The sequence below is a fragment of the Leucoraja erinacea genome, chromosome 1, assembly GCF_028641065.1.
Source record: "Leucoraja erinacea ecotype New England chromosome 1, Leri_hhj_1, whole genome shotgun sequence".
NCBI lineage: Eukaryota > Metazoa > Chordata > Chondrichthyes > Rajiformes > Rajidae > Leucoraja > Leucoraja erinaceus.
Window position 1 is genome coordinate 18,723,165 of NC_073377.1, and position 25,495 is coordinate 18,748,659.

Consider the following 25,495-nt stretch of genomic DNA (forward strand, 5'->3'; position numbering starts at 1 on the left):
GGGATGGTGGGACTGTCATATGCTGAGAGAATGGAGCAGCTGCGCTTGTGCACGCTGGAGTATAGAAGGATGAGAGGGTATTTCACTGAAACATATATGATTGTTAAGGGCTTGGACATGCTAGAGGCAGGAAACATGTTCCCGATGTTGGGGGAGTCCAGAACCAGGGGCCACAGTTTAAGAATAAGGAGTAAGCCATTTAGAACGGAGACGAGGAAACACTTTTTCCTCACAGAGAGTGGTGAGTCTGTGGAATTCTCTGCCTCAGAGGGCGGTGGAGGCAGGTTCTCTGGATGCTTTCAGGAGAGAGCTAGATGGGGCTCTTAAAAATAGCGGAGTCAGGAGATATGGGGAGAAGGCAGGAACGGGGTACTGATTGGGGATGATCAGCCATGATCACATTGAATGGCGGTGCTGGCTCGAAGGGTCGAATGGCCTCCTCCTGCACCTATTGTCTATTGAAACAAAGAGCAGGGTCCCTTTCAGAATGGCAGGCAGTGACTAGTGGGGTACTGCAAGGCTCGGTTATGGGGCCGCAGTTATTTACAATATACAATGATTTAGTTCAAGGGCATCTATACCATACCAAAACTCTCATCTTGACCACTTGACCGGTCTGCATTGTATTTAAATTTGCACAAAAACGATCCCCCATAGTGCTATGAGTTTTGCCACCTTACTCGCCATTCTCCTCTGCTGCAAGTCAAATAGGTTTTGTTCCGATCGGTGAAATAATACAAAAGTTACGAAGGTTTAGAAATCGTAAAAGTCGCCCCTTCCAGAACCCGCTGTCAATAACATGGCGAGGAGAATAAAAAGCTGAAGGGGAGGAGTGTATTAAGCAGCTCGCGCAGAGTGAGCAGCCACAAGGAATACGCAGACCGCGGGGAGTGAGCAGCCCGTGGGCTGTTTCTGCGGAGACCAGCACGTCCAGTCGGAAGCTGCTGAGTTGAATCGGAAGCCTCTGAGTGAAGCCGGAGTCGGACCGGGATCTGCTGCGTGATGCCGAAAGCTGAAGGTACGGGTGTGATCATTGTACGCTCTGCGTCTGCTATGGCCTCCCCTTTCCCCACACCCCCCTTTCCCCACACCCCCCTTTCCCCACACCCCCCCCTCACACACACAGGGAGAGAGAGAGAGAGAGAGAGCGAGGTCTGTGCAAAACGGCACAGACCTTTTTTTAACTTTATTAATAGGTTTTTTCTACATTGTATTTTCCTTTAATAAAGTTATTTGTGCTCTTCAAAATGTTCTTTCTCCATTCCTTGATCTGAATCCTTGAATCCAGCATGTATCTCGTTAAACGACCCCTATGCCCCGGCTGGACTCGCACCTATTTCTCCCCTCCCCTACTCCTACATTCCTTTCTCTAGCTTCACAATTCTCAGCTCTACAATCCTTTTTACCTTCAAAAGTTCTAGGAGCAGAATTAGGCCATTCGGCCCATCAAAGGTCGTGCACTTTTTTTTGATCTCTGTCCAACCTTTTGTCTGTCAATAACCCCCCCCCCAAACGATATTTTCCATATCGTATCTCCGTCCACAATGTGGCCTAACATCGTAGAGTTGGTGGCCTTTCCTGGAGACTGAAGGGCACTCTAAGCCGCCCGCGGGTGTCTGCGGGACTTTAACATCGCAGAGCTTGCAATCCCTTTGTCGGGGTTCGAAGCTCCAACCACGGGGCCTGTGAACATTGTGAAGCCCGCAGTCTCTGGTAAGAAGAGGCCAACTCGGGAGTTTCATGCCATGGAGAGAGTTTCAACCACTCCGAGGCGGGAGTTTCGATCACCCCAACGGGGTCTCCGATGGTCGGCTGCGAGGGCTTGGATCGCTCCGACTGCGGATGGTTTGGCTGCCCCGACCACGGGCGAACAGAGAGGAAGAAGATTGATGTTTATTGCCTTCCATCACAGTGAGGAACGTGGAATCCAGTGTGATGGATGTTTGTTAACTTTTATGATCCAAAACTAATAATAGTAGGAATGAGTCTAGGGATATGGGGAGAAAGTAGGAACGGGGTACTGATTTTGTCAGCCATGATCACATTGAAAGGCGGTGCTGGCTCGATGGCCCGAATAGCCTACTCCTGCACCTATTTTTTGACGTTTCCATGTTTCTGAATTGGGAAACAGTGCCCCAGTGAGTTCTGGGAGCAAGGAAACAGGTCTCCTGCAAGGCAGATAACGAACACTGACATTTCCAAATAATCAAATGGTAGATTATTAGAGTTCTACATAGGAACATAGAAAATAGGTGCAAGAGTAGGCCATTCGGCCCTTCGAGCCTGCACCGCCATTCAATATGATCATGGCTGATCATCCAACTCGGTATCCTGTACCTGCCTTTTCTCCATACCCCCTGATCCCTTTAGCCACAAGGGCCACATCGAACTCCCTCTTAAATCTAGCCAGTGAACTGGCCTCAACTACATTCTGTAGCAGTTTTCTGTAGCAGAAAAAAACAGTAAAAAAAAACCAAACATTCGGTTTTGCAGCAGTTCTTCTCAAGTTCTTGATGGTAAGGATTTTGTGTTGATGGTACCATTGAAAGTCAAAGTAGATTTACATTTGCAAATTATGGCCACTACTTTGCCACTTCTGGTGGCTTGCCGGCAAGATATCCTCATGGAAATTGTGGAATAAATCCAGGGTTGGCTGAAAAATTGTATATTTTTGCAGATCTGCAGATGTCAGATCGACTGGAGGTGCTTTTATTATGACCAGCGCGTTGTGTTAGGCTATTATTCAGGAAACCGCCAGAAATGGATATGGCGGACCAATTGAATAACTACTTTGGTTCTGTCTTCACTAAGGAAGACATAAATAATTTGCCGGAAATAGCAGGGGACCGCGGGTCAAAGGAGTTGGAGGAATTGAGTGAAATCCAGGTTAGCCGGAAGTGGTGTTGGGTAAATTGAATGGATTAAAGGCCGATAAATCCCCAGGGCCAGATAGGCTGCATCCCAGAGTACTTAAGGAAGTAGCTCCAGAAATAGTGGATGCATTAGTAATAATCTTTCAAAACTCTTTAGATTCTGGAGTAGTTCCTGAGGATTGGCGGGTAGCAAACGTAACCCCACTTTTTAAGAAGGGAGGCAGAGATCCTCATGGAAAACGGGGAATTACAGACCAGTTAGTCTAACATCGGTTTTTGGGAAACTGCTAGTCAGTTATTAAAGATGGGATAGCAGCACATTTGGAAAGTGGTGAAATCATTGGACAAAGTCAGCATGGATTTACGAAAGGTAAATCATGTCTGACGAATCTTATAGAATTTTTCGAGGATGTAAACAGGAAGCAAAGAGTAGGAGTAAACGGGTCCTTTTCACAATGGCAGGCAGTGACTAGTGGGGTACCACAAGGCTCAGTGCTGGGACCCCAGCTATTTACAATATATATTAATGATCTGGATGAGGGAATTGAAGGCAATATCTCCAAGTTTGCGGATCACACTAAGCTGGGGGGGCAGTGTTAGCTGTGAGGAGGATGCTAGGAGACTGCAAGGTGACTTGGATAGGCTGGGTGAGTGGGCAAATGTTTGGCAGATGCAGTATAATGTGGATAAATGTGAGGTTATCCACGTTTTGGTGGCAAAAACGGGGAAAGCAGACTTATCTAAATGTGTGGGGCCGATTGGGAAAGGGGGAGATGCAGTGGATTGAGAGGGGATCTTATAGGAACGTACAAAATTCTTAAGGGGTTGGACAGGCTAGATGCAGGAAGATTGTTCCCGATGTTGGGGAAGTCCAGGACAGGGGGTCACAGCTTAAGGATAAGGGGGAAATCAGATTTTAAAACCGAGATGAGAAGAACTTTTTTCACACAGAGAGGTGAATCTCTGGAACTCTCTGCCACAGAGGGTAGTCGAGGCCAGTTCATTGGCTATATTTAAGAGGGCGTTAGATGTGGCCCTTGTGGCTAAGGGGATAAGGGGGTATGGAGAGAAGGCAGGTACGGGATACTGAGTTGGATGATCAGCCATGATCATATTGAATGGCGGTGCAGTCTCGAAGGGCCGAATGGCCTAGTCCTGCACCTAATTTCTATGTTTCTATGTTTCTAATCAGATCAGCTATCCCCAAAATGAAAACTGATGTCAAAAACACGATGGAAGTTGTGAAATTCAGCACCCAGTAAGAAAGGGAAAAAAGCGAAGGAAGGAACGTGTAGAAAGGAACTGCAGATGCTGGTTTAAACCGAAGATGGACACAAAAAGCTGGAGTAACTCAGGTGGACAGGCAAAGGAATGTTGTTGCACTTTGAGGTGATTGTGCAGGCCAGGAAGGAAGAGATTTTCCTTTGTGTATTTGAACAGGTTAATCAAATGAGAATGGTGCTATGTGAGCCATGGAGGATGGAAGAGGATGGTGCAATCACATCCTTGTCTTATAATAGCATGGAAAATATTAGTAAATTTGACCAATATCCATGCAGTGTGAAATGAATCAAAATGAATAAAAGAATGTCTATTTTCTGGATCAATACTTTAATTACCGAAAATTACAACATTCGTAAAGGTATACAGAGACCGAACATATTCTTCGCTGCATCATACATTATGAAAACTTTTAAGATCCTCTACTCAGTATTAAAAAACACTCAAATATTCTGATAAATCAAACAACTGTAGCATTCATCCATCATGTTCCAGTAATAAATCTAACACACGTCTTTGGGAACGGGGCAATGTTTCCTCCTCCAAGGATGGATTTTCTCAGCATCATCCTCAGGTTTAGAAAGGGCTTCCTGAAGTTTCTTCAGGTAAGCTTCCTCTTGCAATATTCCTGCCTCATCTTCTCGCTGTTTTTCCATTTTCTCTCTCTCACGTTGCTGTTTTTGGTAATTGATCTGACCCAGGAGGTCCTGCTGAAACTCTTTCTTTATTTGCTTCTCTCTGTGATCAAAAACAATGATACTCATAGGATGTACATGTATGACTTTAATTATTTGTTAGGCTTTCAAATGGCGACATCATTGCTCCATGGACATTAGTAATAGCTAGTAATATCAGTTGTCTGGCAATCTAAGGATAGAAATGTTATATACTGGTTATCTCACCGACCTGGCAAATCCACAACAAGTCAACTTCTGAATCTCACACAGCACATTGAAGTCGGGTTCCAGAAAGGACTGGTGACAGGAGCAGTCTTTGTTGATCTGTCTGCCGCGTATGACACTGTGAATCACCGCCTCCTCCTAAAAAAGATCTTGGAGAATACCAAAGACCTGGCACTTATGGACCTCATCGGAGCCCTCCTGAAAGATAGGCGCTTCTATGTTGTCCTTAGCAACAAGCAAAGTCGCTGACGACGACAACGGAATGGCTTGCCTCAAGGTTTTGTGCTGGCTCCGCTACTATATAACATCTACACCAATGACCAGCCAATGGACCAGAACACTGAGCGGTTCATCTACGCCGACGACCTCTGTGTAACATCCCAAGAGAGTACGTTTGAAGCTGTAGAAGCGAATCTCACCTCAGCCCTAGATGAGCTACACCTCTACTACGAGCGCGATGTAACACTGGATCGCACTCTCTCCTATAAGGAACACGTCATCACATGGTCTGGAAAACACCAAACTGAAAGTTAACTCCCGAAATAACATCCTCCGGAAGCTGACCAACTCCAAATGGGGAGCCACAGCACACACAATAAGATCTACTGCTCTGGCCCTGTGCTACTCCTCTGCGGAGTATGCGTGTCCTGTGTGGGAGAGATCATCCCATGCCAAGAAACTAGACCCAGCGTTGAATAACACCTGCCGCTCAATCACTGGCTGCTTGAAGCCCACCAACATAAACAACCTGCACCTCCTATGGAAATTCTCTATGCCTGACACTCAGGGAGTTATATTTGTCTTCACAGGTAATGTCAGAGGTGAAAGGATTAACCTGTTTCTGTGCACAGAGGATACCACTTTATGTTTACAACCATCTACCCCCACACACACACACACACACACACACACACACACACACACACACACACACACACAGCAAATACACAGCAAATGCGGGGGCCAGGGGAAGGGGGGGGGAGCGCCATCCGAAATTCACATGGTGCAAAGCCAACGTGATACAGACACATACTGCGATGAACAGGAAGATTGGCGCTGTAATTAAGACGGCTAGCAAAGTGTACGTACGGTAAGTCCTTTAAAAGGGGGGGGAGAAGGGGAGGAGAAGGGGGAGGGGGGGGGGGGGGGGGGGGGGGGGGACAACTGTTAAGAAGCCAGACAACATTTAACAAGCCAGAGATACACAGCTGTGAAGCACAGCGGACATTTAACATTACCGGTCGGTTATCCCTTGTTCTGAAAACTACTATTTACTTTTTTTTCCCCCATAAAATTCACCAGTCAGCACTGGCTACAACCTACGAGAACCTAAGAGGACCTTCGACCTCCTGACAACCCACTAGGACCTCATTGCGACCCACCTACGGCTCGAGAATTCTCGCTACTCCTCATGGCGGCTTCATTCTGGTCGGCGCTAATTTTTCAACATGTTGAAATATTTACGGCGACCATAACGAGGCTGCGACAAGTTCCCAGAATGTGGGAACTCCTCACGACCATGAAGGCGACACCCCGGCAACCACCCGCAAACATGTGGCGACCATGTGGCGACCGCAAAGTCTTCTGCAGTCGCCTATGGAGTCGCCTAAGTGGGACAGGCCCATTACTTATACTTTATTGACAAAAAGGTGAAAAATAGAATGAGAGAAACCTGGGGAAAAAATTGGGGGGGAAAAGATTTATGAGTTTTTAAAGTTGAAAGAGAAAGAGAATAGTGAAACTATGTGTGGGTCAAATAGAGGAAGGTTAAGAAATTATAATACAGAGACGTTAAACAAGAACACAGAACAGTGGAGAATCTGAAGCCCAATGAGAGTAATTAGTATTAGTAAAGAAAAAATATTGGCAAATTAATGTCAGTATTCAACCATGATTTGGGGTGGTTCTTGCACTCTATGTACAATGTTAAAATGGAGGTTCAGTAACATTTATTAAAACAATAGTATGTTTGTCAACGTTGCATGGAAAGTTGAGGCATGAAATCCTGCTGTAATGATACATCTAATGTATCTAATTGATTATACAATACAATACAATACAATACCTTTATTTGTCATTTGAACCTCACATGAGGTTCAAACGAAATGTAGTTTCTGCAGCCATACAATAAAAGAACCAAAACACACACCAACACTATTCACATAAACATCCATCACAGTGGCTCTCCTCCTCACTGTGATGGAAGGCAAAGTTCTTGTCTCTCCCCTGCATTCCATTTCCCTCCCGAAGTCGAGGTCAAAGCCCCCGGCGGGCGCTAGTCCGCGGCAAATTAAGGCCGCGCCGGGCGTTGTAGGGCCCCCCAAGATTATATATCTGGAGTACGATATTTGTATTTGAGAGGAAGAACTGAAGATTTGTTTGATTTTCTTTTAATGACAAAGGGGTTGGCATGTAAAATGACTGATTCAATGAATATATTTTTAATATACACTGAAGTTTTCTACAGAAAATGCTGTAGATTTTTCTAATAAGAATGCCTAATAAGAATGCCTGAGGAATTTTAATAGGCGTCCTGGATTCTCAGGTAATTTGTAAAAATTACAGAACTGTGGAGCAAAGTCTGAGTTATCAAAGGTTAGAAGACCCACCTGCACAGCTGGTGTGTGCCTTTGGAAAGCTGAATCCTGAAATGTCACAATCGTTAACTATAAAACTTCCTGTAATGTTCATTGTGCCAATTCAGCGTCTAAGAAACTGAGTTGGAAAATGATTAACAGCACACGGAATTGCCACTTCCATTATTTTTGGGGTCACTTTGTAAAGGAATGGAGGAACTTCTGCACTCCTGAAAATGTAAATGAGAGTAATCTAAAAGTCAGCACGGTGGTGCAGCAGTCGTGTTGCTGTCTTACATTGCCAGAGCCCCGGGATCAATCCTGACTATGGGTGCTGACTGTCTAGAGTTTGTACGTTCTTCCTGTACTGCGTGGGTCTTCTCCGGGTGCTCCAATTTCTTCCCGTATTCTAAAGACGTGCCGGTTTGTAGGTTAATTGGCTTCTGTAAATTGTGTGTACGATAGAACTAGTGTCTGGGTGATTGCTGGTCAGCATGATTCAGTGGTCCAAAGGGCCGGTTTCCATGCTGCATCTCTAAACTAAACCCGAAACGTCGACTATTCCTTTGCTCCATCGATGCTGCCTCACCCGCTGAGTTTCTCCAGCATTTTTGTCTAACTCAAACTAAATTGCAGGTACCTGGTCCAATCTGGTGATTACTTCAGTAGAACCCTTTCACAAATTTTAGAAAAGAGATTTGTGAATTGAGAACATAGAAAATAGGTGTAGGAGTAGGCCATTCGGCCCTTCGAGCCTGCACCGCCATTCAATATGATCATGGCTGATCATCCAACTCAGTATCCTGTACCTGCCTTCTCTCCATACCCCCCTGGTCCCTTTAGCCACAAGGGTCATAGAAGCATAGAAAATAGGTGCAGGAGTAGGCCATTCGGCCCTTCGAGCCTGCACCGCCATTCAATATGATCATGGCTGATCATCAACTCAGTATCCTGTACCTGCCTTCTCTCCATACCCCCTGATCCCTTTAGCCACAAGGACCACATCTAACTCCCTCTTAAATATAGCCAATGAACTGACCTCAACTACCTTCTGTGGCAGAGAGTTCCAGAGATTCGCCACTCTCTGTGTGAAAAATGTTTTTCTCATCTCGGTCCTAAAAGATTTCCCCCTTATCCTTAAACTGTGACCCCTTGTCCTGGACTTCCCTAACATCGGGATCAATCTTCCTGCATCTAGCCTGTCCAACCCCTTAAGAATTTTGTAAGTTTCTATAAGATCCCCCCTCAATCTTCTAAATTCTAGCGAGTACAAGCCAAGTCTATCCAGTCTTTCTTCATATGAAAGTTCTGACATGCCAGGAATCAGTCTGGTGAACCTTCTCTGTACTTCCTCTGTGGCAAGAATGTCTTTCCTCAGATTTGGAGACCAAAACTGTACGCAATACTCCAGGTGTGGTCTCACCAAGACCCTGTACAACTGCAGTAGAACCTCCCTGCTCCTATACTCAAATCCTTTTGCTATGAATGCTAACATATCATTCGCTTTCTTCACTGCCTCCTGCACCTGCATGCCTACTTTCAATGACTGGTGTACCATGACACCCAGGTCTTGTTGCATCTCCCCTTTTCCTAATCGGCCACCATTTAGATAATAGTCTACTTTCCTGTTTTTGCCACCAAAGTGGATAACCTCACATTTATCCACATTATACTGCATCTGCCATGCATTTGCCCACTCACCCAGCCTATCCAAGTCACCTTGCAGCCTCCTAGCATCCTCCTCACAGCTAACACTGCCCCCCAGCTTTGTGTCATCTGCAAACTTGGAGATGTTGCATTCAATTCCCTCATCCAAATCATTAATATATATTGTAAATAGCTGGGGTCCCAGCACTGAGCCTTGTGGTACCCCACTAGTCACTGCCTGCCATTCTGAAAAGGACCCGTTTACTCCTACTCTTTGCTTCCTGTTTGCCAGCCAGTTCACTATCCACATCAATACTGAACCCCCAATGCCTTGTGCTTTAAGTTTGTATGCTAATCTCTTATGTGGGAAGAATTGCTATCATGAGACATTGCCAACTGTGTTGTAAAATGTCACAATTTTTATATAATCATTTGGCACCATCTGTTGATCATTTAGATACATTGCATTCCCATCTCTTTCACTAAGCAAGATGCAGCTCCTCAAAAACCTCTGCATTTTTCCTTATTTTGCAGCTTGTTTTGCCTGCTTCATCTCGACTGTTGCATCATAATTACATAGAAACATAGAACATAGAAATTAGGTGCAGGAGTAGGCCATTCGGCCCTTCGAGCCTGCATCGCCATTCAATATGATCATGGCTGATCATCCAACTCAGTATCCCGTACCTGCCTTCTCTCCATACCCCCTGATCCCCTTAGCCACGAGGGCCACATCTAACTCCCTCTTAAATATAGCCAATGAACTGGCCTCAACTACCCTCTGTGGCAGAGCAGAGAGTTCCACTCTGTGTGAAAAAAGTTCTTCTTATCTCGGTTTTAAAGGATTTCCCCCTTATCCTTAAGCTGTGACCCCTTGTCCTGGACTTCCCTAACATCGGGAACAATCTTCCTGCATCTAGCCTGTCCAACCCCTTACAGTCCTCTAATTCGGGCAACAGCCTGGTGAATATCCTCTGTATTCTCCAACACAGTCATATTTCTCATCCTTGGAACAGGGAATGGGTTAGCACTGTTAAGGAAATGTTCTCTTTCAGTCAGACACAAGCAGGATGTGGTCTATATCAGCTTTAATCTGTCTGGGGCTTGTGGTCCGATGCAAATAGTCATGGGCTAATCTTTAATCTCACTATGACTGAACTGCTTCATCCCAGGCAACATTCTGGTGTATCTCCTCTACACCTTCTCCAGAGTTATCACATCCTTCCTACAGTGTGTTGACATTAAACTGCACCGAGTAGTCCATCTGAGGTCAGACCACTCACTGTTTTAGAATTATATCATAACATCCCATCTCTTGTATTCGTTGCTCTGAGTAATGCAGGTTAGTATTCCATGTGTCTTCTTAACTATGTTAGCGAGTTGCATGACACCTTCAAGAAATTTTGAATTGCACACTGAGATTCTTCTGTTTCTCAATAGTCGCTGGGAAATTACCATTCATGGGTATGTCCTAGCATCATTAGTACTCTCAAAATGTATCACCTCACATATACCAGGATTAAACCATCTGCCATTTCTCAGCCCATGAGGTCAGATAAAAGTTAAAGAAATGGATTAGTAGTTTTATGGTGAAGCAGATTTTAGATTGATGCAAAGTTGAAAGGGTCACATGTTTTGGGTTCAGACTGATTGAAGTTCAACCCATTCACTTTCATGTAATTAAATCAATATGGAGATGTTAAAGCAAATCACAGTGGGAACAATGAGAAAGTTAAAGCTAATCACAAATTTACCTGGCCAGTTTCTCATCTTCCACTTGTTTTTGATCTTCAACAAATGCATCCAATGTCGCTCGCTCGTCTGCCAGTTGTTGTGGCGACTTCGTATTTTTCTCCACTGGAAATAGAAATCAAATGTATATTATGAACCTCTTTATCTTGAAAAAGGATGTTCTTAACAGAACAGAAAGAGGCTGAGAACATAACACCCCCAGAGGCCAGGGAAGATCCATAAGGTGGGTAGGATTTAAGATTCTTGTTGGTTTGGAGACAAGAACTGGTTCAGTGCAGTGACTCGTGCAGCACGACGGGAGTGTCGTAGAGCTGAGCGAAAGTGGAGGAAGGACAGGCTACAGGTTTCACTTCAAATTCTCAGGGACTGTTGGCGTCACTACCAAAACAGTGTTAAAAAGGCCAAGAGAGAGTACCTGTCTAAAATTATTGTGTCAAAGTGTAACAACCCTCGTGTGCTATTTGAAATCATTGACTCTGTTCTAAATGCCCCGCAGCCTGTCTGTCTGGAAGCTTCACCTGAAATGTGTAATGACTTCCTGCACTTTTTTGTTGATAAGGTTGTTTCCTTAAGGGCTAACATTTCAGCACCTGCCTCTGACCCTTCTGTTTCGGTCCCTTGCCTGGTGGTATTCAACAAGTTTGAGCCTGTGACTATATCGTATTTAAAGGATGTGGTTTCCCATATTAAGCCATCGGGTTCTCCTTGTGATGCGGTCCCTCCACATCTTTTTAAGGAGGTTTTCTCTAGTATAGGGCAGTCGGTTCTTACCATTATTAACAGCAGCTTGTGTTCTGGGGTTGTCCCCGTGAGCTTTAAGCATGCGGTAGTGCAACCACTGCTTAAGAAACCTGGCCTGGATCAATCTGTTCTGGCCAATTTTAGACCCATCTCGAAATTGCCTTTTATTTCTAAATTACTGGAGAGAGTTGTTTATGCTCAGCTAAAACTATTCCTGGAGGAGCATGATATTCGGGAGATCTTCCAGTCTGGATTTAAAACCATGCACAGCACGGAGTCAGCATTGCTAAGGGTTTTTAACGATATCCTCCTGGCTAATGATTCTGGGGATTGTGTGGTTCTTGTCCTGCTGGACTTGTCTGCCGCCTTTGATACGGTGGACCATAATATCTTATTATCTCGGCTACAGCAGTTAGTGGGCATCTGCGACAGTGCCCTGGGATGGTTCAGGTCCTATCTGGCGGGCAGAACCATGTGTGTTAGCCTTGCTGGGTTTGAATCATCTTCCGCTCCCCTGTCATATGGGGTTCCACAGGGTTCGATTCTGGGGCCCCTGCTTTTCTCGCTGTACATACTTCCTCTGGGTTCCATCCTTAGAAAGCATGGCATCTCCTTCCACTGTTATGCAGATGATACCCAGCTTTATTTGCCGCTGAGGGGGGAAGATGCCTTTTCTGTAAAATCGCTTCTGTCTTGTTTTGATGACATTAAGTCCTGGTTGGCCCTAAACTTTCTTGGATTTAATGAAAAGAAGACAGAGGTGATTTTATTTGATCCCAATGGCTGCCGTGAACCTCCATTTGTTGATTTAGGTCCATTGTCAAGGTACGTGAAGCCAACAGTTGTGAACCTGGGTTTTAGGATGGACAGTGACTTTAAATTAGATCTCCAAATATGCGCGGTGGTTAAGTCCAGCTTCTTTCACCTAAGGAAGCTGGCGAAGGTGAAGCCCATTCTCGAGCGGCAGCATTTTGAGACAGTAATCCATGCCTTTATTACATCTAGGCTGGATTACTGTAACGCGCTCTATTTTGGTGTTGCTCGTTCTTCACTGGCTCGTCTCCAGTTGGTTCAGAATGCTGCTGCTCGCCTTTTAACAGGGACTCGAAAGAGGGAGCACATATCGCCAATTCTGGCCTCCCTACACTGGCTCCCGGTGCACTTTCGGGTTCATTTTAAGTTACTGTTATTTGTTTTTAAATCTCTGAATGGGCTCGCCCCGCCTTACCTCTCTGAGCTGCTCCACCCATACACTCCTGCCCGGTCCCTCAGGTCAGCTGGTCAGCTGCTCCTGGAGGTACCGAGGTCTAGTCGGAGGCTCAGAGGGGATAGAGCCTTCTCTGTTGCTGCTCCGGCACTCTGGAACACCCTGCTGCTGCACATCAGACAGGCCCCCTCACTGTCCATCTTCAAATCCAGTGTTAAAACGCATTTGTACTCCCTGGCTTTTGACCATGCCTGAGGCTTTGCTTCTGTTTGTGGTGTTTTTGATGTTTCTTTATTTTACATGTCTTTTCCTACTATTTCTTTTGATTGTTATTCTTGGTGTGTATTAACTTTTTTGTCAATGATTAGTGATGTACAGCACTTTGTTGCAGCTATGTTTGTTTTTAAAGTGCTCTATAAATAAAATTATTATTATTATTATTATTATTATTGACCCAAATCCAGGAGGTTGACGTACCCACCCCTTCTTTCTGCCTCAACGCCTCCTCTGTTCCCATATCTTCACATTGCCCCCAAACTTGACCTCATCCAGCTCATTAACATATAATGTAAAAAGTAGCAGAGCCAACACCGACCCCTGTAGAACACCACTAGTCACCGGCACCCAAATAGAAAAGGCCCCCTTTATTCCCACTCTTTGCCTTCTGCCAGTTAGCCAATCTTCTATCCATGCTAGTAGCTTGCCTCTAATATCATAAGCTTCTATCTTGTTTAGCAGCCTCACGTGTGGCACCTTCTCAAAGGCCTTCTGAAAATCTATGTAAACAACATCCATCAACTCTCCTTTGTGTATCCTACTTGTTGCCTCCTCAAATAGATTTGTCGGGCAAGATCTCCCCTTAACAAATCCATGCTGACTTTGGCCTATTTTATCATGTGCTTCCAAGTACACCGAAACTTCATTCTTAATAACGGACTCTAAAAATTTACCCATCACTGAAGTCAGACGAACTAGCCAATAATTTCCCTTCTTTTGCCTTGCTCCCTTCTTAAACAGTGGAGTTACATATGTGATTTTCCAGTCCTCATTTGATGTAACAGCCAAGAAGGCACACAAAAGCCTTTACTTCCTTAGGAGACTGAGGAATATCGGCCAATGACTTACAAACTTCTACAGGCGCACTACAGAAAACATGATGTTGGTTTCATCACAGATTGGTTTGGGAACTGCTCTGCTCAAGGCCACAAGAAATTGCACAGTTGCAGACGCATGCCAGTTCATCATACAGACCGGACTTCCCACCATTGACTCCATCTGCACTCACACTACCTCAGAAAAGTGGTTAACATAATCAAATACTTGTCTCACACCGGTCATTCCCTCATACCTTCTCTCGTCATGCAAAAGGTACAGAAACTGAAAAGTGCGTGCCATCATACTCTGAAACCTCTGTTATCAGGCTCCAAAACAGTGTTTCCATCAGCTATGGGACTGTCCAATTCACCTCTACCCCACTTTGTTTATGGAACTGTTGCGCTACGTTGCCGAGTACAAAATTCTGCTCTCTGTATCTTCCCCTATTGTACTTTAGTCTACATGATTGTATTTATGTAAGGTATTGTTATCTGATTGGATAGCATGCAAAACAACGTTTTTCACATTACCTCTGTACATGTGACAATAATAAACCTAAACCTGGCCTTCAATTCCATGATCTTTCAAAGATTTATCTACCTCTGCCTTGAATACTTCTAATATTAGAGAATTTCAGAGGTTTACTACTTTATGTAAAATTATATTTTTATGCATTTCTGTTTTAAATGTTGTTCCCCAACTTGTAACGATGTTTGTGATTGTATACTGAAGGAATGGACACAAGGTGTTTATATGGAATGAGCTGACAGAGGAAGTGGGTACAATTACAATGTACCTATTTACCTGTATATTGTCCTTTTTTTAACCTTTACCTTACCTTTACAATGAACCTTTATAATGTACAATTTTGATGGATGTTTTAACACATACATGAATATTGAAGGATGAAAGGAGTATTGGCCAGATGCAGGTAAAAGCAACTAGATCAGGTAAACATCTTGGGCAGCATGGATGAGGTGAACCTAAGGGCCTGTTTCCATGCTGTGTAACTCTGTCTCTATGAGCCTAAACAAGTATCTTACATTTCTCTTGAACCTGAAGCTTGCGTGTTTCCATCACTTCCTTCAAGAGGGAATCTTGAGCCTCTTTCTTTAAGCGATTCTGTTCATTGCGTTTGGCGATTGTTTTCTCCATCTCTGCCTCAATCAGCCGGTTTGTTTCTTCTTCCTGGAGCTTTTCATTGTCTGCCCTCTGGGTCAAGTAATTTCGGTACAGCTGCTGTTCTCTCTTAAGATCCATCTGAGTAAAATGAAATAATTACAGACGCAGATGATTTTAAGATAAGAAATCAGCTTACTCCCTTCTGCCTTCTCCACCATTGAAGAAGATTAGGGCTGACTAGACACCTCTGTACAACTCTGCATTAAGACATGTCCCTTTATTTCTTTAATATCTAAAAAGGGTTCAAATTTATATTGGTTAAATATTTGATGTAAATATGGGTAGGGAACTAATAAGATCCTTGATTTTTTCCACTCACTGCAACACCAATTTTGAGTTTGCCTTGATTATATTTATGTATAGTATTGTCTGATCTGATTGGACAGCATGCAAAACAAATCATTACACTGTTAAACAGTACACATGACAATAATAAATGTGAACCTAATCCTCTACCTCAGAAATCAGTCGTAATGTTTATTCATGGCACCTTTACCAAGATGAACAGCATCTCACTATCTATACCTCTCAATTTTATGTACCTCAATAGGTCCACAAAATTAATAGCTTTTGAACACAAGGAAGCACAGAAACACTGGGACACTTATGGGCTTATGGTCTTCTCCTGCATTACTAATATTCTCAATATATCTGCATTAAAGTTATATCTGTGTATTACTGGAAAGCTTCAGATGAAATGCTAAACAAAGGTCCAACTCTTTGGTTTAGGTGGACATTTGGGTTTCTTAAGGGGCTGCCCCACTTGGGCGACCTAATTGGCGAGTTTAGAAGAGTTTAAAAAAATGACGTGTTGAAGACTTCCTTCGACTATGTAGAAGACCTCCTTCAACCTCCTTCGTCTATGTTGATGACTAGCTTCGATTAGTTACGACTAACTTCGGGAAAATTGGACACCGAATAGGGGAGAGTGAAGACGATTCCTTCGATTTCCTTCGACCTTCCTTCGACTATGATGAAGACTATCTACGACTAATTTCGACTACCTACGACTAAGATGCCGACCTACTATGACTAAACCAACGAGTAAAAAAATATAGATTTTTTTTCCATGGCGACCTTTTTCTACTCGTGGGCATTTTTTAACATATTGAAAAATACGTCGCGACCTAGCTGAGGCCTCGAGTATGCGGAGACCACTCTCGATCATGAAGGAGAGTTACGAAGACCTCCTATGACCTCGTGGCGACCATGCTGCGAGTATGGGTCGAAGGAAAACTCGCCAGCACTCGCGGATTAGGTCGCCCAAGTGGGACAGCCCATTTAGCTAATATTTCTCTCACAGCCAACAGCAAAATAAAAGAAACCAATTAAGTGGTCTCTGAGCCCATTGCTGTCCATGGAACATCACAGGGTTTGCAAATTCACAAATTGGTTGCTTCAGTTGATTACATAAAAACACAAACATTAATTATGTTTATAAAGCACCTTTCCTCGGTTTGAGGATATAATCCATAACAGTAGAATAAATATTTAATTATGCACAATGGGTACAAATGAATAAACAGAGCTACCTTCTTCTGCATCTGTGCCTGGACATCATCAGCAACTTCCCTCAGTGCTTCATCCCTTAACTTTAAATCAAGTGCATGCTCCTCCTCCTGCTCTTTCGCAACTCGCTTTGCCTTCAATGCCATTGAAGTGTCCAAAGTATCACGGAGTTCCTTCTGTTTCTGAATTTTCTCCCTCGCAAGCCACTCATCTTCCAACTTTAAAAGACGTTGTGTTTCTTTCTGTAACAACATAAAATATTAGTTTGAGAGGTTTTCCATTCTAGGGTTTACCTTTATTCCAGATATAGAGAACTTTAAAAAAAAAAAAAGAATAATACACACCGACCCAGGGAATTTCAAAAATATATCCTATTTTCTGACATCCATTTTTATTGATCCCTCCCCCTTAAATTTGCTAACAGACAAGATGAAGGTTTCATTCCAATGCACTCAGCCTTCACCTATTAAGGTTGAAGAGCCCACCGTCAGTTCCGTAGAGGATTGGGATCCCCTGTGGCAGCTCTTCACCAATGAGGTGAAGTATGGCAGCAATGAAGACGACAAACAGGGTGGGTGTGATGATGCACCCCTATTTGACTGCCGTTTCCACAGTGAAGGGCTCGGACTCGGAGCCGCAGTTGCCGAGCACCGACATGCCATCATGTAAAAGCCTAAATATTCTGATGTAATTGTCATGACAACCGTACCTTGATAGTATTCTCCAAAGAGCCTGGCGGTCTACCGAATCAAAAGCCTTTGTCAGCTCTATGAAGGCCATGTACAAAGAAGCTGGGCTCTTCAACCTTAATAGGTTGAAGGCCAAGAGCAAAGTCAGTCACCACCATCATGGAGCTTCAGTATGCGGACGACTGCAACATTGCAGCAAACTCTGCAGAAGACCTCCAGGGCATCCCGAATGCCTTTGCCAAGGCATAAAGAGCCATGGGCCTAGCCTTAAATGTCAAGAAGACCCAGGTCCTACATCAACCTCCAACCAACGAGCCGTCTACCTAGCCCACTATTAAAGTGGACGACACCACTCTTGAAAATGGTGACTACTTCCCCTACCTTGGCAGCATTCTTTCCTCAAAAGCTGACATCGACTCTGAGGTCAACCATCGCCTCTCAGGAAAAGAGTCTTTGAAGACCGAGACCTAAAGGCTCAAACAAAACTGCTGGTCTACAGAGCCATGGACCACCTACAGCAGGCACCTGAGAGCCCTGGAACAATACCATCAAAGATCCTTATGAAAGATTCTGAGGATCAGCTGGGAGGACAAACACACCAACATCAGCGTTTTGGAGGAAGCCAACATGACCAGCATCACCACAATAATACAGCGCCAACTTCGATGGACTGGCCATGTAATCCACATGTCCAGCACATGTCTCTCTAAACAAATCCTGTACTCTCAATTGAAGGAAGGTCGGCGAGCCCCCGGCGGGACGAAGAAACGCTTCAAGGACAACATCAAGAACAATCTGAAGAAATTCCACATCACATTGAGCAACTGGGAGCACATTGCACTGGACAGGGGCTCCAGAAGGAAATCCTTGCAGGAAGGAGCTGCACGTCACGCAGAGACAAAGCGACAGCATCGTAAGGAGAGAGAGAAGGGGGCTTGACGACGACCAACCACTGCCAGACATTGCACCAAGGTTTGTAGATCGCTGATCGGCGTCTACAGACATCAGCAGACCCACAAGTAAACAACCCTATGGAGAGGAGAGGACATGGGCTTGGCTGTACACCTGTGCATGCATAAAATCTAAATCACAACTCAGAAGTGAAACTTCCAACTCCAGACCATACATACCATTGAAAAAGAGCAGTGTTGTGGACGGAAGCAATGTAGTAAGGGTGCCCATATGATTGCATGAGGCTGTGTTTTGTTGTCCATGTACATTTTAGATAGGATAAAAGGAACATTCACAATGGTGTAATACCAGGGTTGCAATTTGTACAAGTTGTTGAGGCCCTGCAGACCATGGGGACTATCAGTACCATAGGGTGTGAGCTGGAATCGAAAAGTTGTATATTTTGTCAGCTGAAGTTCTGGGGAACTTGGAGTAGAGTCATAGAGTCCTACAGGGTGGAAAAAGGCTTTTCAGACAAACCCCCGCAGCGACCAACGTGTCCCATTACACTAGTCCCATCTGCCTGCGTTTGGCCCATATCCCTCCAAACCCGTCCTATCCATGTGCCTGTCTAATTGCTTCTTAAACGTTCTCCTAAATCATAAACACTCAATTCTTTAAAATATATGAACATGGTTGAGATGTGCCCTGCCCAAATGACTCAGTATGGATCTACATTTCTATTACAACTGACATTGGTACTCTGATACTTAACCATATAATAACCATATAACAATTACAGCACGGAAACAGGCCATCTCGACCCTTCTAGTCCATGCCGAACACGTATTTCTGGGAAGATACTTCTGGGAAGATACTGGGAAGTATTTCTGGGAAGATACTTCTGGGAAGAGCGACTCGGCTGCCACAATTATGCTTCAGTACTACTGACACATCTCTTCCAGGGGTGGAACGTAACCTCTGTTGTCTTAACGTGGATGTTGGGTGAGCTGAAAATTCACAGATGGGTTTGCTGCAGGGTGAATTATAGTGTGTCCCTTTCACTACTTAAATCAAGTGAGGTGCTGCACACTGAAATGCGTTCATCGCAGAGGTTTGCGAGGTGGTCCTTCACACCCATCTGCAATTCATTCCTCTTCCAGCAGCCTGGTGCAGCACTAAAAAGTCTATGAAAGGCAGGCATCAGATGGAAGAAAGTTGGTCAATCTTGCCTATGGCTTTGGTATTGAATGGATGTGTAAAATGTGTTTAACATGTTGATTTGATCGGTTCTTTAATTCATGATTTGTGCTCAAATCGACACTGAACTAATATGAAACAAAGGGAAGGTAACATCAGAACTGCACTCGAATAATTTCTGATTCCTCTATATTCCTATTTCTTGATGAATTATGGATAACACGGCCAAGTCAGCATTTAAAACTCAATCGCAAATAACATTAATATCGATTTATTTCCATATCTTTAACATGAAAGGTTGAATATGCCTTTGTTTGATAAACGTTGTCTGATCTGTTGAGCGTTTCTGGCCTCTTTTACTTTCCTTTCAGATTTCCAGCATCTGCAGTATTTTTCTTTAATTTAAAGTTTGCATTGCGTGTAGAAAATTATTTAAGTGACTGCTGCCCTTGTCCTTCAGGGTACATGGATTCTCTAGATTTTGTAAGCAAATCTTTTTGAATCTTGGTATCATCTATTTTTTTGCACATGGTACACAGTAATTTGTATCAGTGATGCTACCAATAAATGTACATATAAAGTAGGTGAGCATGGTCATCAAATTGCCTGCATTGTTGTAAATTAAATTGGGCCTCTTCAGTGCTTTTTGCAGTGGATCCAGGCAAAGAGAAAATGTTTTTTGCAAACTTGATATGTGCCTGACATTGGAAACATTTGGTGCAGAATACAAAATGATTTGCAGCTTCCTTGTATAAAGATATGGTCAGAATAAGAATCTTATCAATGGAGATAGGGAAATAGGTAATGATAAAACTTCTAAGTATGATGGAAAAATGGCTCAAACTAAATTTCCAAGCCATTATCATGAGTGCCGCAGGAGGAAAGTATTAACATGGAGAATTAAAAACAAAAAGAAATAGGATGGGCTTCAGGGCACTGAACTGATAACACTAAAAATAAGAAAAGATACCTGCAGCTTCGAACTCTCAATCTACTTTCTTACCATCAACTCTCCCTCTTGCTTTTTCCATTGCTTCTGATCCATGCGTTTAGCATCAGCTTCTGCGATTTGCTCCAATTGACCAGCCAGGATGGCTTGCCGTTTTTCATGTTGCTCTCTCATTTCTTTTTCTGCCCTCTCCTCTTTCGCAATTCGGTCCTTCTCCCAGAGTTCATCAAAGACATAATCCTCTTCCTTCTGCTGATTGTGGAGCCTCTTCTTGAATTCTCTTTGTGCCTGCCAGTCCTTGGGCAGCGCTTGCACTTGTTGATGAGATAGTTTTATTCGCAGCTCCTCACACTCTTCCCTAAAATATATCAGTCACAGATCGAATGCCTGATGCAATTTAATGAGCATAATGTAATTACATTTTCAAAAGTAGAAAAAGGGCAAAAAGTTACTATATATGAAACACAAACCTGAATATTGTAGAAATGGTGAGTAAAATCAGACAGCATTGATTAACAGATGCAGACTTGAAATTTATAATTTAGCACAAGAGAGGAAAGTTAAAAGGAGCAAAGGCAAAATCAGAGAAGAGCTATGAGACATTTTTACAATGTTTCTGGTTTAAGAGAAATATTCTATTTAACAATTCAGCACCCAACTATCTAGACAAATAACATAAAACATTTCAGCAAACATAAAAACCCACAACATACCCAGAATGAAAATAAAATATGGGCTGAGCTCACTTTATCCAATATACTCAGTTTGAGTGGAAGAATAATTCCCAAATAATAGCTCATTTATATTCTGTGTTCTCACTTGTGCTAGTCTACATTTAATTCAATTTTGCACAGGTTTTTTGAGTGCTTCATGCGTTGAAAAGTGATATTAAATTCTCCATCCCATTTTAAAATGTTACCGGAATTGTTGATCAAGCTTTTCTGCAATCAATCGTTGTCGATCACATTCCCTTCGTATCTTAAGATCTTTCACTTGTTGCCTCATTTTTGCTTGTTTCTCCAAACGTGTTTCTCCCAAAAGATTAAGTTGGTTCATATATTCTTTCTCTTCAGCTTCCAGAAGTTCACGCAGCCTCAAATGATTAAAACAAAATTTCATTTAAAGGCTAATACATTTCATTACAGGCGCAATGGAAGAGAGATTTCACAAACAATTAATGGAGTTTGAAGTCATCCATGTCAACCAAGATGCCCCATTTATGCAGATTCCATTTGTTTGCACCTGGTTCATACCCTTCTAATTCTTTCCTATCCATGTACCTGACAACATATACATTAGCTGAAGCCACATTCAACCTACAATGTTGCCTTGGCCCGATCTCTCCATTTCTGCTACTGTACTGCTTTCTCCCAAATGTCAGATTGACCCTGCACTCCTGCTGGTTACTCACACTTTGTCAGACTACCCACTCCCTGCTCACATTACCATACTTTCAAACGGTCCTCCTTCTCTACTCTCTTAGTGAAGGCTTGTAGTACTGAATTACTCTTCTGACAGGCACAGGCTGCCTGTAGGGGATCTGAAGAGTCACGGCCTGAAACATTGCCTATCCATTCCCTCCTAAATGCTGCCTGATCCACTGAGTTCTTCCAGCACTTTCTGTTTTGCTCAAAATTCCAGCATCTGCAGTATCCTGCAAGGATACCAGTATCAAGTTTGTGATCTGTGCAACAACTTTACGCATAAAGTAGACTGCATATCTGTTTGCAAAGTGGATAGACAATAGTTGTGTCAAGATGCTGGGAGCTTTTGAGAAAATGTGATTCTCTAGAAGTGAAGTCCACAAAAGTAGTGGGATGACATTTACACTGGATTTTATACTACTTTTGTTTTTATTATTATATTCAAACCTGTCCTTTCTGGTACGTTTCCTCATCCTTGCAAGTACAAATGATGAGTAGATGGATTTATCTCGACTAAAACTAAAATGAAAAAAAGTAACCACATGTCCAGGTTTACAATTTGGGAAAAAATATTCCTTCTGCTATAATGTGCTTCTTTAAAATCTCACATGGATCATATGGATCCATATTTCATATCTCATACTTAACAAAAAATGATTAGATCGTCATTACCCAATTTTCAAATTTAAATAAAAGTTGTGAAGCAACAAACCATCTGCTGGAAGATCTCAGTGGGATAAGCAGCATCTGTGGTTAGAAATAAATTGTCAATGCTTTGAGTCGTAACCCTGCATCGCCATCATCAACCAACAGATAGTTTGTTGCTCCACATTCCAGCATCTGCAATCTCTGGTGAGTAAATAAAAGTTGTGGTGGATTTTTCAAAATTTCATTTTAACTGTATATTTCAGGAACATTATCGATTTACCTTTCTCTTCTTTCTTCTATATGCTCTACATAAAATACCATTGCCTTTTTGAGGTTGTTTTTAATTCTGCACAGCAACTCTTTACGTTCATCTTCCACGGCAAGAATATTCCTGCGTCTGCATACTTCAAAGTCTTCTACAAACTGTTTATATGTGTCACACTTTATGTCTTGCTCAGTCTCTTTTACCATTTTGGATTGAGATCTGGTACCTGAATATTTTTCCACCTAGCAAACATAGAAATAGTTTCGTTTTAATTTTCATCGTATAGTTAATTGCTACATTTTCCCGCAATTAAAAAGGATCCAAGGGATTAGAAAGTTGAGTGGAATCATTCAAGAATTCAGTAGTATTCCCTCTCTGTGATCTGGCTAACAATATATCTTTGTTTTAACTAGACCCGTCTGAAATCTGAGACACAAACTCTTTTCCCCTTTATATCAAAACGGCAACATCATTAATACAAAGTTTTTAACCATACAACATAATACAAAGCATTCCATATGACATTATCACTCAAAATTAGGAGGTCAAAGAGTTTAGGGCGAAGGAGATTCCTGATAGCTGAAGAGGCAGAAATGTTGGAGAAGAAACTGTAGAGCCTATGGACAGAAAGGGCACTAACAATGCTGGGTTGAAGGGTAGAGATGGCATGGGGTTTAGTAATAAGGACAAGACAAGATTAAAAAAACACAGAGAGGAGTGAGTTGAAGGAATTTCTAGAAGAAAGGCTGAATGTCTTAAATGGCAGGCAACTGGAGATTGGGAATAAAGTAAGTAAGGAGTGATGGGGAAGTAGAATCTGGTGAGTAAATGTGAGTTGGCAACTTGTTTTGGATATGTTACTGTTTAAAGACCAATGTAGTCAAATAAATTAGCTGCTAGGGCGAAGTTAAGCTTAATGTGTTGCGAATTTTGTGAAGTCTGAGTGATGAACCACTGGCTCATGCCCAGGAGAAAGAAAATGGAAAGAGAGGGATGGTTGACAGACGTGTCCAGTTCTCATATAAACAGAAAGAAAGGACTGCCTTGCTGAGCTTCTTTCGGAATTAGCCATCAATGGGTCAATGGTGAGTAGGGTCTAGGCAGTAGAGAGCAATGGCCCTACCCCTAATGTAGCCCTAATATCCTTTTTCAAGGACCATAAATGCAAATTTGTGAAGGAAAAGTAAGATGGGGTAGGGGAAGGGAAGGAGGCAGAAAGTTTGCAAGAACATTTTGATGATATGGGTAAAAACCTGAGTGAAAGAATTTAGATAAAAAGATCCAGATAAGTTATGCACATATCTAAGTGGAAGTGGAGTTTTGTATGATTGCTACTTGCAAAGGGATGGGAATGTTTTCAAAGAAATGCCCTTTTACTCTTGCTGGTTAACTTTCTATTTCTAGATCATTGTGAAGACCATAAATAACCTTCAAATACATTTTGTACAATCTCCAAAAGCTCCAGTTTTCCTTCACTTCTCAAATATGTACGCTAGTAAATTCAATAAATTGTGTGTGGGCAAGTGGCTAAATCTGGGGGAAGTTGATGGAGATGTGTGGAATGAAATGTTATAAATGGATGCTTGATAGTATTTTTAAAGGAGTTTGAGATTTACAGATATTTGTACAGATATGAGAATTGAGTTTTGTCATTCGTGAAAAATGGGGAGACCGAGTGAAGGAATCAAATCCATCGAAGTCCAAAATAGCACTTCCAAACACTCCTAATCAGGAAATCACAGACATGTACACAGCAGATTTAGTTCATCTCACAGCACCGAAGAAATAATAATCAATGCATTCTACTATGTGTTTGTAAATTTTGTCACAGCGTCAAAAGTTAAGCAAATATTGACAAAGATATTGTGGCATGTGTAAGGAACGGACATGAGGAGGAATACAGGGACTTGACCAGTGCTTTTTATGTCTGGAGTAAAGAGAACGGTCTCATCCTGAATACAACCAAGACCAAAGAGATGGTTGTTAACTTTGGCAGGTCCAAGCTCCCCCTTCAGCCGGTTAACACTGCAGAGGTGGACATTGAGGTGGTGCAGACATATAAATATCTGGGAGTGCACCTTGATAACAAACTGGACTGGTCAGTCAACCGATGCCCTCTACAAAAAAGGACGGAGCAGACTCATTTTCTTCAGAAGGCTCAGATCCTTCAATGTGCACAATGACATGCTGTACCTGTTCTACTATACTGTGGTTGCAAGTGTCATTTTCTACGCTGTTGTCTGCTGGGGCAACAACATCAGTGCTAAAAACAGCAAGCAGTTGGTCAAGCTGGTAAAACGAGCTAGCTCAGTGCTGTTGGGGAGAGTGGACTCTGCGGTGGATGTGCTTGAGAGGCGTATGAGGGCCAAATTGCAGGCAATCCTCGACAACTCCGGGCATCCCTCCATGAAATTCTGGAGGGTCAAATGAGCACCAACCGGCTCCTCTCCTTGCGCTGTAGAACGGAGCGGTTCAGGAGATCTTTCACCCCTTCAGCCATTAGATTTTATAATACGGACTGCTAGGCTGCATGGGGATGCTTTGCATTTTTAATAGTTAACTAGATCAAGTGTGGGGGTAGGGGAGAGGTGGAAGGGAGGAGGGAGGGCAGGAGGGAGACGGGGTAGGAGAGAGAGGGGGGAAAGTGGAGGGAGGGGGAGAGAG

The 25,495-nt window shown here is 43.0% G+C and overlaps 1 protein-coding gene across 1 annotated transcript in view; it reads right to left on the reverse strand.

Annotated features, from left to right (window-relative positions):
• Positions 1–4,415: 4,415 nt before the first annotated feature.
• cfap53 (cilia and flagella associated protein 53) overlaps positions 4,416–25,495 on the reverse strand; it is a 28,977-nt gene continuing 7,897 nt past the window's right edge. The window contains exons 2-8 of the mRNA XM_055660386.1: positions 22,847–23,073; positions 21,414–21,587; positions 20,549–20,852; positions 16,789–17,007; positions 15,118–15,334; positions 11,034–11,136; positions 4,416–4,892 (exon numbers count right to left, since the gene is read on the reverse strand). Coding sequence (XP_055516361.1) covers positions 4,658–4,892; positions 11,034–11,136; positions 15,118–15,334; positions 16,789–17,007; positions 20,549–20,852; positions 21,414–21,587; positions 22,847–23,073 — 1,479 coding nt within the window. The 3' untranslated portion in view covers positions 4,416–4,657. The remainder of the gene's footprint in view (positions 4,893–11,033; positions 11,137–15,117; positions 15,335–16,788; positions 17,008–20,548; positions 20,853–21,413; positions 21,588–22,846; positions 23,074–25,495) is intronic.